The 12,874-nt window shown below is 45.9% G+C and overlaps 1 protein-coding gene across 1 annotated transcript in view; it reads right to left on the reverse strand.

The window, feature by feature from the left end:
• Positions 1-12,874, reverse strand: part of TG (thyroglobulin) — a 224,689-nt gene that overhangs the window by 156,960 nt on the left and 54,855 nt on the right. The window contains exons 20-22 of the mRNA XM_075827934.1: positions 10,027-10,242; positions 8,875-9,024; positions 3,927-4,097 (exon numbers count right to left, since the gene is read on the reverse strand). Coding sequence (XP_075684049.1) covers positions 3,927-4,097; positions 8,875-9,024; positions 10,027-10,242 — 537 coding nt within the window. The remainder of the gene's footprint in view (positions 1-3,926; positions 4,098-8,874; positions 9,025-10,026; positions 10,243-12,874) is intronic.

Genomic DNA, 12,874 nt, shown 5'->3' on the forward strand with positions numbered 1-12,874 from the left:
ACAACACTGGCACGTTACGGGCCTAGTCAGTCGGGGCAATGTAAAATATTGTTAATAATGTGTAGGAACAGTTGCCTATATTTGATATTTTTATATTTCTACTAGTCTTTGTTGGCGGAGTAAGGATATGCTACTTAGATTGTCAGGACGATGGTTGTGTAGGCCTGAAAAGTGACAACCAAGTGACAACCAAGCAGAAATGTGCTGAGAGAAGTTGTCATTTCCCTTCCCCCACTTATTTTGGCAGTTCATATAGGATGCGTTACTCTGCAGGGGAGGACAATGAGCATAGGAGAATGCTCCTTCATGTTGGGGAGAAGAGGAAATCCGTGCTTCATCCTGGAGGGACATTCGCAGAAAGAATAATGGATTTTGAGAAAATGTTTTTACCATTTTATTGCCCTAATGCATCAAAATGGAAAAATGAAGCAACTTTGAAGTCTTAAAAAAACAAACAAAATCCTACTGTTTTGTGTCTACAGCTCCAATGCAGACTTTTGCATCTCCATAGTAACAGACTACAAACAGACCCTGTGTAGTCGGATCCTGTCATAGTCTCTGCTATCTATCCCCTACTTCTTACTAACTTACCGAATGTAGGTTAGTAAGAAGTACTGGACAGAGCTCTGCGGGGCATATGCATAGGTCTGTGTAGAAACAAAATGATAGCACCTTTTTTACAAAACAATTTGCAGAGTTGCTTTGTTTCCAATTTTTTTTTTCTAGTCTCATGTGTTCCCACGAGGGACATTTATGACATATCCACAGGTCATAAATGTCAGATAGATGCAGGTCCCAATTCTGGGACCCGCACTGATCTCTAGAACGGTGCCCCCTAAACCCAGTTCTACCTCTTTGTGCTGCGGCTGATTTCCGACCATGAAGGAGAAAACAGCGTAGCTCGCTGAGCTATGCTGTTTCCGTAAGCCCCTTAGAACTGAATAGCAGTTACGGAAACAGAGTAGCTCGCACGCTCCGCTGCTTCTGTAACTGCTATTCACTATTATAGGAGCTACAGAAACAGCATAGCTCAGCAGGCTATGCTGTTTCCATAACTCCCGACCATGTAATCAGGAAGTGGCCGGGAGCACAAAAAGATAGAATGGGGTTTAGGGGGCCCCGTTTTAGAGATAAGGGCAGGTCCCAGAGGTGGGACCCGAATCTATGTGACATTTATGACATATCCTGTGGATATGTCATAAATGTCCTTGTGGGAAAACCCCTTTAAGATCGTGTTTTTCATCTGAACCGCAGTACACTTGTAGATCACAGATTGATAAAAGGTGACCGATTTCTTTTGAAAGATCAGGCAGTAATAACACTGACCTTTTTTAATATATAGCTCTAATGCACCTAAAATAAAACTTTGCATATCATCTTGATTGAAAATCTTCTCCCGTTTTGTGTATACAGCCCCTATGCAGATTTATATCTTACATATTACAAGAAAACCCTGTGTATAGTCTGATCCTGCAGCCATGTGTCCGTAGGATATGTAATAAGTGCCAGATTGATGGAACCACAAATAATCACTAAAAGGGCGGGTCTGCAGGGCTCTTCTGATCCGCCCCTGCGGATTGTGCCTTTACTCATGAGCAACAAGTTGAATCCATTATAATCTAAACCGAGTGTGATCGTCAAGAGGCAAAGAGGCATGTGGCTCGGAAGAATGCTCTAGTCCTTTATTTTAGCGCTCAGTCATGATGGTATATACTATCCATATCCCATAAGTGATTTTAGTGTAAAATCCCTTATAGACTGACCATGGGGCAATAGACATGATGATATTGTTGATGCTTGCCGGAGATTTAGACAATCGACAATCCAACAATAGTGCGTCAGTGACGGCCGTTAAACCAGGTGAAACAGCGATCAGACAGGTTGTCTCAGTCAAGATAAGCGGCGTCAGAGCAGTCCTATCTCCCTTCCGCCATAGTAACAATATAACTTTCCTGTAGAGCTTTTAAACGGCTTGCAATATTTTTCTTTCCCCCAATGGGGAAAATGTTGATAAAAACCAGCCGGGCCACCGCCGCCGCCACATGTGACCCTGGCATGAGATACAGTAGATAAGTCTTCTTTGTAAAAACATATAGAAGCCCTTCATGTCAATGGGATGTGTTCTCTAAGGATGCAATGTAAGCAGGGGTTAACTATAGGGAGCGCTGATGTAGCAGTCCCACCTGGTCCCTGAGGGGGCCAAAACAATCCCTATGCCACATAAAAGGTTACCAGTATTATAAATGGCACATTGTAGGTGGGGGGCCCTGTAACAGATTTTGCAATGGGGCCCAGAAATTTCAAGGTACGCCTCTGGATGTAGGGAAGATGGTGAGGATACTTCAGTCCCTGCCAAGGACTATCAGCATATAATGCATCGATTACAATCAATCACCTTCCATCACGTGTGCAGAGTCCTACTTATTATCTCAGAAACTCTGTAACCAATCCTCGGGTACATCCTCGGATACACCCTGCCGCACAGTCAGCCTTATCTGATCCTGCACCATCACAAGGCACGGATTCTGCAGAAACTGAGGTGTAGGCGGATCTGAAGAAACCGTCAAATTAATACTGGGATTTTCTAGAGGACACAGCACTAAATACAGGTGACTATTCCTAGAACATACACATCATACGATATACAGTAAACTTCCTTTAGTGCAGGGTCTCATGGTCTAAAAAATCCCTACGATGTGATCCATGAAAGCCCATTCCAGATTAACAAGAATTTTCCTAATAGTCCGGCACATGGTGGCTCCTGAAAATAATCTTAAAAGGGTGTCTTAAAATAATCTTAAAGGGGTTGTCTGGGCTCGGAAAACTGATGACCTATCCACTGGATAGGTTATCAGTATATGATCGGTGGGGGTCCGACACCCGGACCCCGCACCGATCAGCTGCTTCGGCGACCAAATGTTATACAGGGTATGCAGAGTTCGGAGCCAGAAGCAGATGGCTACCTACACTGCAGCTTGGCCGCTATTCTGACCTGGAGCCATCTGCTTCCGCCATGCACATCCGGTGCCCGGAGGCAGCCGGAGCAGCTGATCATTGCGGGGTCCGCGTGTCGGACCTCCACCAATCATATACTGATGACCTATCCTGTGGATTGGTCATCAGTTGTCCGTGCCCGGACAACCCCTTTAAATGGGTATTCCGATCAAAGACATAAATATCCGATAGGTCGGAGTATCACCTCTGGGCTCACCACCTGTCAGGAAAATGGAAAGGGTCTCAGACATTTACGGCATGTCCTGTGAATATACCAAAGATGTTTACAGGGCCCCGTTCTCCCAAAAGGCTGAACCTATGGGACTCCCACCTACCAGACATTTAAGGTATATTCTTAAGAGAAAATGTATGTTTAGAAAACCCCCTTCAAGGAGCCATCGTGGTGGAGCAGGTAAGTACATATTAGGTGTGTGTCTGTTGATGTGCTGGTGGCGGGTACTGTTGGATTGGCACCATGACTTCTGCCCTCTTCGCTTACAGGCGGGTTGGAGTATGAGATGATTTCATGCTGATCCTGAGTTACGACCTCTATTATACTCCATTCACAATTCTGCTGACTGTTATTGGAGACAGTCAGCAAGCTTGTCAACCAACACACCCCTAACAGCTTTGCTGGGCTCCAATAATTTCTGTGCTGAGCTCCAATAATGCAGAGGGGCAGTTAGTTTTTACTACATAAGTAAGTGCGAGGCCTGCTGTAAAAATGCAATAACCACAGCAAGACTGGGGATAATGGGAGAGTTCAGCTCTGAAGCTTGCAGAATTGTGAATGCAGCTCTGAAGTATTTTAAATGTTGTACCTCAGGATCACTTTTTATTAAGATTATACCTATATGTGAACTGTAAAATGGTGGTCAGAGGTGGGTGTAAGTCTCAAACGGTAGTAGACAACTACTATTACAGCTACTCACATGAGCACTGATGATCTGTGAGCTCCATGTCAGTCTCTGTCCACATCAGTTTCTCACCAGAGTTGTCAGCACAGAAATACTTAGTAGTTGCTGCATCGAACTGGGACGGGAGGAATTGTCCTTGGTCATCGCAGCGTAAACCTCGCTCGTTCCTCTGGCAGCTTGTGACACCTGATATAAAAATGGAACAGGTGAATATAATACAAATCAATAGTCCAGGTGTCCCCACTGAAAAAACTGGAACATGATGACGTAAAATAGACTTAAAGGGGTTGTCTGATTCAGAAATATCCTATTAGAGAATTCTGAGCTAATAGAGGGGGCTCCCTCTCACACCCCACAATGCGATCGCAGGGTGCCGGTGGCTTCTATGGCAGTCGGGGGCCTAACAAAGTCCCCCAGGTCTGCCTCTAGTTAATACCTGCTAGGCCATAGCAGATGCCTGTCCATTTTATACTGGCAGGCAGAAGTATTGCAGTGTATTATAAAAGCGATCAAATGATCGCACAGTAAAGTCCCCTAGTGGGACTAAAAAATAAAAAAGTTTAAAAAAGTTTAACATAAATAAATAATAATCCCAAGTAAAAAAAAAAAAATCCAACTTTATCCTTACAAAATGCTTTATTATGAGAAAAAAAGTTACACATATTTGTTATCACCGCGTCCGTAACGACCCCAACTATAAAGCTCTTACATTATTGAACCCGCATGGTGAACGTCGTAAAAAAAATAAAATAAAAAATAATGCCAGAATTGCTGATTTCTGTTCATCCTGCCTTAAAAAAAATGTGATAAAAAGCGATCAAAAAGTCGCAGAAAACTAAAAAGTTATGGCTCTTAAAATATGGAGAGACAAAAATAAATTATTTTGAAAAAACAAAATGTTTTTACTGTGTAAAAGTGGTAAAACGTAAAAAAAAACTATATAAATTTGGTTTTGCCACAATCATAACGACCCGCTGAATAAAGTTGTTATGTTATTTATACCACACGGTAAACAGCGTGCATTTAGGACGCAAAAAAGTGTGGTGAAAGTGCTGTGTTTTTTTCTATTCCCTTCCAAAAAAAGTTAATAAATGTTAATCAATAAATTCTATGTACCCCAAAATGGTGCTATTAAAAAATACAACTTGTCCCGCAAAAAACAAGACCTTACACAGCTATGTCAACGCAAAAAGAAAGAAGTTCTAGCTCTTTGAATGTGACAATGGAAAAACGTAAAATATAGCTTGGTCATTAAGGGGTTAAATGAGAACTGTGTAATGCTATATTGACCCTGTGGTGGCGCTGCAGGGTATTTAAGCACCTTCTTCCAGGTTTTGTCAAAGAATACAGCTGATCGCTGGGAGTCCCAGCATTAGTCAGAGAGTCCCAAAACTGGATGACCACTTTAATTAATTTCTAACTCTATTTTCTGTTATATATATATATATATATATATATATATATGGTAAACAAATGTCAGCTAAACCCATTACAGATGTTGGACCAATATGTAAGGGGGGTCATCACGGCCGGCACTGGAACGCTGAGAAGACAGCGCAGTAACCAGACACATTCACTGGAAGTCGGATGCTTGCGAACGCGCGTCGTCGTTGTCACCACAATGGGAGTTGACTGCCGAGTGCCCTGTGCGCATGCGCAGGAGAAGGAGGAAGCCGCGGGAGGCAGAGGAGGGGAGGAGGAGTAGGAAGGACATAGGGAGAGGCGGGGTGCGAAGAAGGTGCGGAAGCGAGAAAAGAGGAGAGATCTGTGTGTCTGCGGGGGTGAGGAGGAAAGAAGAAAAGGCAGCATCGGAGAGGGGGACAAAGTGAGAGACAGAGCGGGAAGAGAAGACCCGTGCAGGACGAGTTTGCCCAAGGAAGAGGCCGCAGTGAGTACCCAGCCCAGCAGCCACCAGCACTAGTCGCCCAGCAGCCACCAGCACTAGCCGTCCAGCAGCCACCAGCACTAGCCGCCCAGCCGTGCAGAGGTCCAGCCGTGCAGAGGTCCAGCCGTGCAGAGGTCCAGCCGTGTAGAGGTCCAGCCGTGCAGTGGTCCAGCAGTCCAGCCGTGCAGAGGTCCAGCCGTGCAGAGGTCCAGCCGTGCAGACGTCCAGCTGTGCAGTGGTCCAGCTGTGCAGTGGTCCAGCAGTCCAGCCGTGCAGAGGTTCAGCCGTGTAGTGGTCCAGCCGTGCAGTGGTCCAGCGGTCCAGCCGTGCAGTGGTCCAGTTGCGCAGTGGTCCAGTCGTGCAGTGGTCCAGCCGTGCAGAGGTCCAGCCGTGCAGAGGTCCAGCCGTGCAGTGGTCCAGCCGTGCAGTGGTCCAGCCGTGCAGTGGTCCAGCCGTGCAGTGGTCCAGCCGTGCAGAGGTCCAGCCGTGCAGAGGTCCAGCCGTGCAGTGGTCCAGCAGTCCAGCTGTGCAGTGGTCCAGGAGTCCAGCCGTGCAGTGGTCCAGCCGTTCAGAGGTCTAGCATTTCAGAGGTCCAGCAGCCTAGCCATGCAGTGGTCCAGCCATGCAGCTGTCCAGCCGTGCAGTGGTCCAGCAGTCCAGCTGTGCAGTGGTCCAGGAGTCCAGCCATGCAGTGGTCCAGCCGTCCAGAGGTCCAGCCGTTCAGAGGTCCAGCAGCCTAGCCATGCAGTGGTCCAGCCATGCAGCCGACCAGCCGTGCAGTGGTCCAGCAGTCCAGTGGTGCAGCAGCCAGACCTTGGACGCGGCCCCAAGGACGAGGGAGACGACGCTGAGGAGCACAGGTACTGGACTTGTTTTTCCGCTAATCGAGGACAAGGAAGCATAAATCCCGTAGTCGTGACAGTGCATCAGAGGCTTCGCCACACGGGGAAGCCGGAACAGACATTGAGCCGCGCACTTCAACGCCCCAAACTTCCGCCAGTGGTTACCTCATGTCCGTGTTCTGACGCCCATTTATGAAGACATTTGTTATCTGAAGTTAAATGTTTTAACCACAAGGAAGGGGCCCGATTCTGATTGTCTACAGTAAAAAGTTAACCCAACAGCGGTGCCGTATCTATTGCTCACTACAACAGCACTCACCTACAAATAGGAGATTAGGCTTCATTCACATCTGCGTCAGGGCTCCGTTCATGGGTTTTGTCAGAGCTTTTCATCAGGAGAACCTATGAACGGAACCCTGACTGAAACAGACGAAAACCATAGGTTTCCGTTTGCATCACCATTGATTTCAATGGTGACCGATCTGATGCAAATGGTTTCTTATTGTCTCCGTCGTTTTGATGGAATCAATAGCGCAGTCGATTACGGTATTGATCCGTCACCATTGAAATCAATGGTGATGCAAATGGAAACATATGGTTTCCGTTTGTTTCAGTTTGGATTCCGTTCATGGGTTCCCCTGATGGAAAGCTCCGACAGACCCCATGAACGGAGTCCTGATGCAAATGTGAACAAAGCCATAGAAAGGCAAACATTTTCAGTTTTGGGAGGAATAGAGGAACTTTTGACAGTTTTTCAACTTGTATAACGGTTCCTTTATTTACTCTTCTTCTTCACTGTCACTGGTGTTTGCTGGGGGTCTCAGCAGTGGGATTCCCCTTATACATACGTAAACCCACACATATATAATATGTATGTAGCAATACCCCAGAGCACCCGCAGGTGATGTGGCATGTGCCAGCTTGTTAACGTCAGTGTAAGCACTTGTGTTGGGGACTTCATCGTAATCTTCAACCATTATGCGAATCTATATCTGGACTATCAGGCAGATTCTGTTAATCCGGCATGGGACAATTTTTTGGTAGCATTATTATCAGGAATTTCGGACTGTAAAATTATACAATAAAGGAATTTGACTGTTCAGAAACGTGAATATATCCTGAAAATCTTCAATTATTAACGAATCAGCGCGGCACAATCTGAAGACCGGACCGTCTGTCACACACACTTATTATCTGTGTTCCACGCACACGTTTCCGATGGGGTCATGGGATATAAACTTGTATCCAACTGTTTCCACTTCAACAAATCTAACAAACAAGTCAGTGGGTTCTGCTCACAAAGCACATTGAATCATATTGGACGCATTTGCTACATTGTAACAAGTCTCTCCAAATACAACATATGGTCTGACTGTTCACTGCACTTAAAGGGGTTGTACATGATTAGGAAAACATGTCTCTTATCTTTCAGAAGCAGCATTACACCTGTCCATGGGTGGTTTTTGGTATTGCAGCTTGGCCACAGTGAAGCGAATAGGGCTGAGCTGCCATACCCCAGCTTATGGGGGGATACAGAATAGTAGAATATTGCATATATAAAGATATGAGGCAGACACCTTCTTTTTCTCACTGGTATTTAACCATTTTCTCCATGCACAGACTTCCTGTTGAGCTTGTACTTATATACAAAAGCTAATTTTAGCAATCAAAGCTGCAGTGTAAGGCATGGGGGATAGGTAGAGATGTCCGAGGCACAGTTAGAGAAAGGATATGCATGTCAGACTACCTCTCACCGCAGTAGACAATGAAACTAAGCTGAAGTCACTGATCATAGCTGCGGTGTAATATAGCAGAGCTAAAAAGCAGCCAACACTGAAGACTAGAACAAGCAAGAAAATATTAACCAAATGTAACATAGAATTTAGTGGTCCACTTTTCTAAATTTTGTTAGAAGGCCCCCCTGATGTTCAGCTGCCTGTACCCCAAGCGATCAGTTGTAATCTGTGGGGGAATCTGGCAGCAAGTGTTTAACTCCAGTGCAGCGCCCCCACAGGAGAAATAATAATTACATGGTATCCATTAAAATCAATAGACTGTCTGTGTAATGTACAGACGTGCCAGGAGCTCCAGAGCGAGAGACAGGGCTGTGAACAACCAAAGACGGGTACATGATCAGTTTCATCCTCTGTACATAGAATGTAATGTGACCCAGAGGGCATTTGCCCCCTGGCTCTTCAACTCTTTCATAGATCTAAAAATAAGTTGCTATACTCACAGTGGCTGTGGCTATAAGCTCCAGAGTAAACGGTGGTAGTGCCCAGTGGGCACCGGAGGCATTTACTTGTCCCAGATTTTTCCTGATATGATCCTATAGGGCAAGATGTGCATTCCCCATCCACGGAGTAACTTCCAGCTGGACAGATCCCTGTGAAGAGACAGAGTCATATCCAGTACATCACAATATCGAGCAGAAAGAAATGATCTATTCACATATTTGTTTTTAAAAACTTCCATGGGGATGGCCATGTTGGAGACACACACTTCCTTTCTATGTTGCCTGTATAGGTAGTGCAGCAGAGTGTGTGTGCTTTATGGCAGCTGCAATAAATGGGAGTCAATTGACCAAAAAATATCATAGATTATTCCAGTCTCCAGGAAGTGATGCCATACAGCCCCTCCCCCCAGTGACAGGGGGGCTGCATACAGAGCCATATCTGTGTGTCTAGTGTTACTATCCTGCCTTATCCAGGCCTCCAGCAGTATTATAGAGCTGTCATTAACTCATTCACCATCTAATGATAATGAGATGACTCTGCTCATCCTTTCCTAATCTATACAACAAAGCTGACAAGTGAGCAGCAGAAGGTAAGAAGTGTCAGCCTATTGTGACTGCTCTAGTGGCCAGTGTGAAAATAGAGTGTGTAATGTGTGGTCGCAAGTCACGTAATGGCTTATACTCTAGTCACATCCAGAGCAGCATTTATTGTTCTCCTTGCTGTAATACACACCCCTAACAAATTTGCTGATATCCTATAATGCACAGCACTGTGCTGCATTGCATTGTGGGAGCTTTAGTTTTTTTGCTTTAATAAACTGAAGTACATTGGAGGTGTAAACACTACACCTTATAAAATGCAGCTACAAACGACAGCATGTTCTGTACAGACCCCGGAACCTAAAAGGACAGCAGTTAGATGTGTGGCCATGCAACCTGAGAGCTAGTAGGAAGGCAGCAGAATTTTCAATGCAGCTCTGGATGTGATTGGAGTATAAGAAATGGTAGAAGATAAGTCAAGGAACTTTTTTTCAGTTCTTTTAGTATTTAATGTCATGTGTTATACGTGTTTATGACAGTTTTGCAATATTTTGTAAATTTCCACTGAAAGAAATGATAGATTTCATCCACACATAGAGAAATATCACATACCGCAGCCTCCCACATCCCTGATCTCTTCTGTCCTGGAATTCAGCACTTTCTGGTATCCATTAGCACAACCGAGTATGACATGCGAGGACGCGTCTTCTGGGAGGAAATCGGATTTATCTGCCACAAACAGTTTGGAATCTAAATTCAGGGAATAGCTGCCGGTTCTGACCAGAGATAAGAGGCGCCCAACAAAGTTGTCGGCAGCAAGTGCAGTTTCTATTAAGGAAGGAAATAAAGAACATTACAATAAGGCCCTGTTCACACTGAGTTTTTTTTAGGCAGATTTTGACCTGCCAGCAGAACATTTGCCGCATTCTTTGCGGCGTTTTTCGGACGCGGCCATTGATGTCAATGGGAGGTCACAGACAGAAACGCCCGAAGAAAGAGCATGACGCTTCGCTCGCGGGAAAAACACGCCTCCGTCTTACATTGAAATCAATGGTAGGCGTTTTCGGACATTTTTTGGCGCGGTTTCCGCATCACAAAGATGCACCAAAAAGTGTGAATCACTAACAAAATCTGCATTTATTCTTGTTGCTTATATGGTGCCAACATATTCCGCAGCGATGTACATAGATTGCCATCATTCAGATCAATCCCTTTTCCTCCCTATCTCATATTCTAAAACTAATTTCCAGCAGACCATTAACCATTATGATGTTTTTGGAATGTGGAAGAAAACCCACAAAAACATTGAGAGAAGATCCAAACTCCATGTAGATGTTGCCCCTGGTTGGATTCGAACCCAGTCAACTGCTAACCCATGAGCCCCCATTATATATACATCCATACATACAGTATATCTTAGTGATGTACTGTATGTAGGGGCCCCAGCATTGCTTCTACAGGAGAATTGCTATATACATACTGTATGGCACCCGACGGAGCCTGTACGGCAGCACACAGAGGCTGTATCAAAGGTTCCGGACTACAATTCTGTCTGCCTCCAGCCTGCACCAGGGAGCGTTTAATGCATGGGAGAGGTATATAAGTCCTTATGAAGTGAGCTCCCCCTAGTGGTGGCTGAGGGCTGAATTGTTATTAAGCTCCGTCTAAGAAAATTAGAGCTTGAGAACCCTATAAAAATATATATTGTAGTTTTTGGGACCACAAAAACTCAGAGAAACTAAAAAGATTAGTGTAAAGGATCTGCCAGGCACTACGTCTGTGGATACTCCCGGGATTAATCAGTCGACACCTGAGGCCAGACCTCTTAGACTGACACCGGCTCCCACCAACCAGGGTGGCAGGCTCAGGAGTGGGAGAGCCTATCGCGGCCTGGTCAGTCGGAGTTAGCTCCGCCCCCTGTCCATTTATACCTACCGTTTTCTCTTCCTCTTTGCTTGTTATTCTTCTTGGATTCCTGGCCCACTGCTGCCTTGCTCCAGCCTGCTTCTGCCGTGCTTCTGCCTTGCTTCAGTTCCGCTTATCCTGCTTCGCTTTGCCCCTGGCTTGCTTGCTGCTCCGTGCTCTCGTTGGTATACTCCACTACATCCTGATCCTGACTGACTCATTCACCGCTCCGTTTCCTCGCTGCGTTCCGTGGGCTACTGCCCCTTCCCTTGCGTGTTCCCTGTTTGTACTCCCTTGCACTTAGACAGCGTAGGGACCGCCGCCAAGTTGTACCCCGTCGCCTAGGGCGGGTCGTTGCAAGTAGGGAGGGACAGGGTGGTGGGTAGATTAGGGCTCACTTGTTCCCTTCACCTCCTTCCTGCCATTACAATTAGGGACTTACAGTCAAGCGGCGAATAGTCTACAGCAATAAAGTGTCATTTGATGTAGCTGCACTGTCCAAACACTGTGGGTAGTAACCGGTAGACCGAATAATGGTCGGAGCACTGCCAGGCCTCCTTGTCCCTGCTCCTAGTGGTGTGCCAGCGGGTATCTAACAAAACACCATTTGATCTTGCTGGAATCCTTAATCCGTTCTTGAGCTTTTTATCATACCCTTTTGCTTCAGCTTAGAAATGGTTTAACCTTGATCTACCTCCAATCACCCAGCTTTCCCAGGGCATTCCTATGATCAGTGACTTTTCTAAATTTTTCCTAGGGCAGGTAATGGTATAGTGGGAGGGCGTTTCAGGGGTGAATATCAGATTGTTTATTATTTTATACCATAGCCAGCCCTAGGAAAAATTTTATATTGATGGCCTATCCTTAGGATAGATCAACAATATCAGATCAGTGGGGTTCCAACTCCCGGCACCCCTGACAATCAACTTACTAAAGGGGCAGCAGCATTCATCGCCGCGGGCTTTTCAGTGTTTAATTGTAAAGGATCTGCCAGACACAGCTTCTGTGTCGACGCTCGTGGTTAATCAGTCTGCACCTGCTCCTAGGTCTGATAGAGTGACACGATCTGCTACCACTCAGGCTGGTAGGCTTAGGAGTGGGAGAGCCTATCACAGTCTGGCCAGACGGTTCTAGCTCCCGCCCTCGGGCTATTTATACCTTCATTTGCTTCTTGTCCTTGCCTGTGATTCTCTCTTGTTTCCTGGCTCTGCTGTTCCTGCTATCACTATTGACCTCTGCTTCTTATTGACCCTGGCTTACTGACTACGCTCCTGCTCTGCGTTTGGTACCTCGTACACTCCTGGTTTGACTCGGCTCGTTCCCTACTCTTGTTGCTCACGGTGTTGCTGTGGGAAACTGCCCCATTTCCCTTAGCTTCTGTGTACCCTTGTCTGTTTGTTTGTCGGGCACATATAGAGCGTAGGGACCGTCGCCCAGTTGTACGCCGTCGCCTAGGACGGGTCGTGCAAGTAGGCAGGGACTGAGTGGCGGGTAGATTAGGGCTCACTTGTCTGTCTCCCTTCCCGTCATTACATTAATAGGCAAAACACGCATC

The sequence above is a fragment of the Rhinoderma darwinii genome, chromosome 5 (assembly GCF_050947455.1).
Source record: "Rhinoderma darwinii isolate aRhiDar2 chromosome 5, aRhiDar2.hap1, whole genome shotgun sequence".
Taxonomy (NCBI): Eukaryota; Metazoa; Chordata; class Amphibia; order Anura; family Rhinodermatidae; genus Rhinoderma; species Rhinoderma darwinii.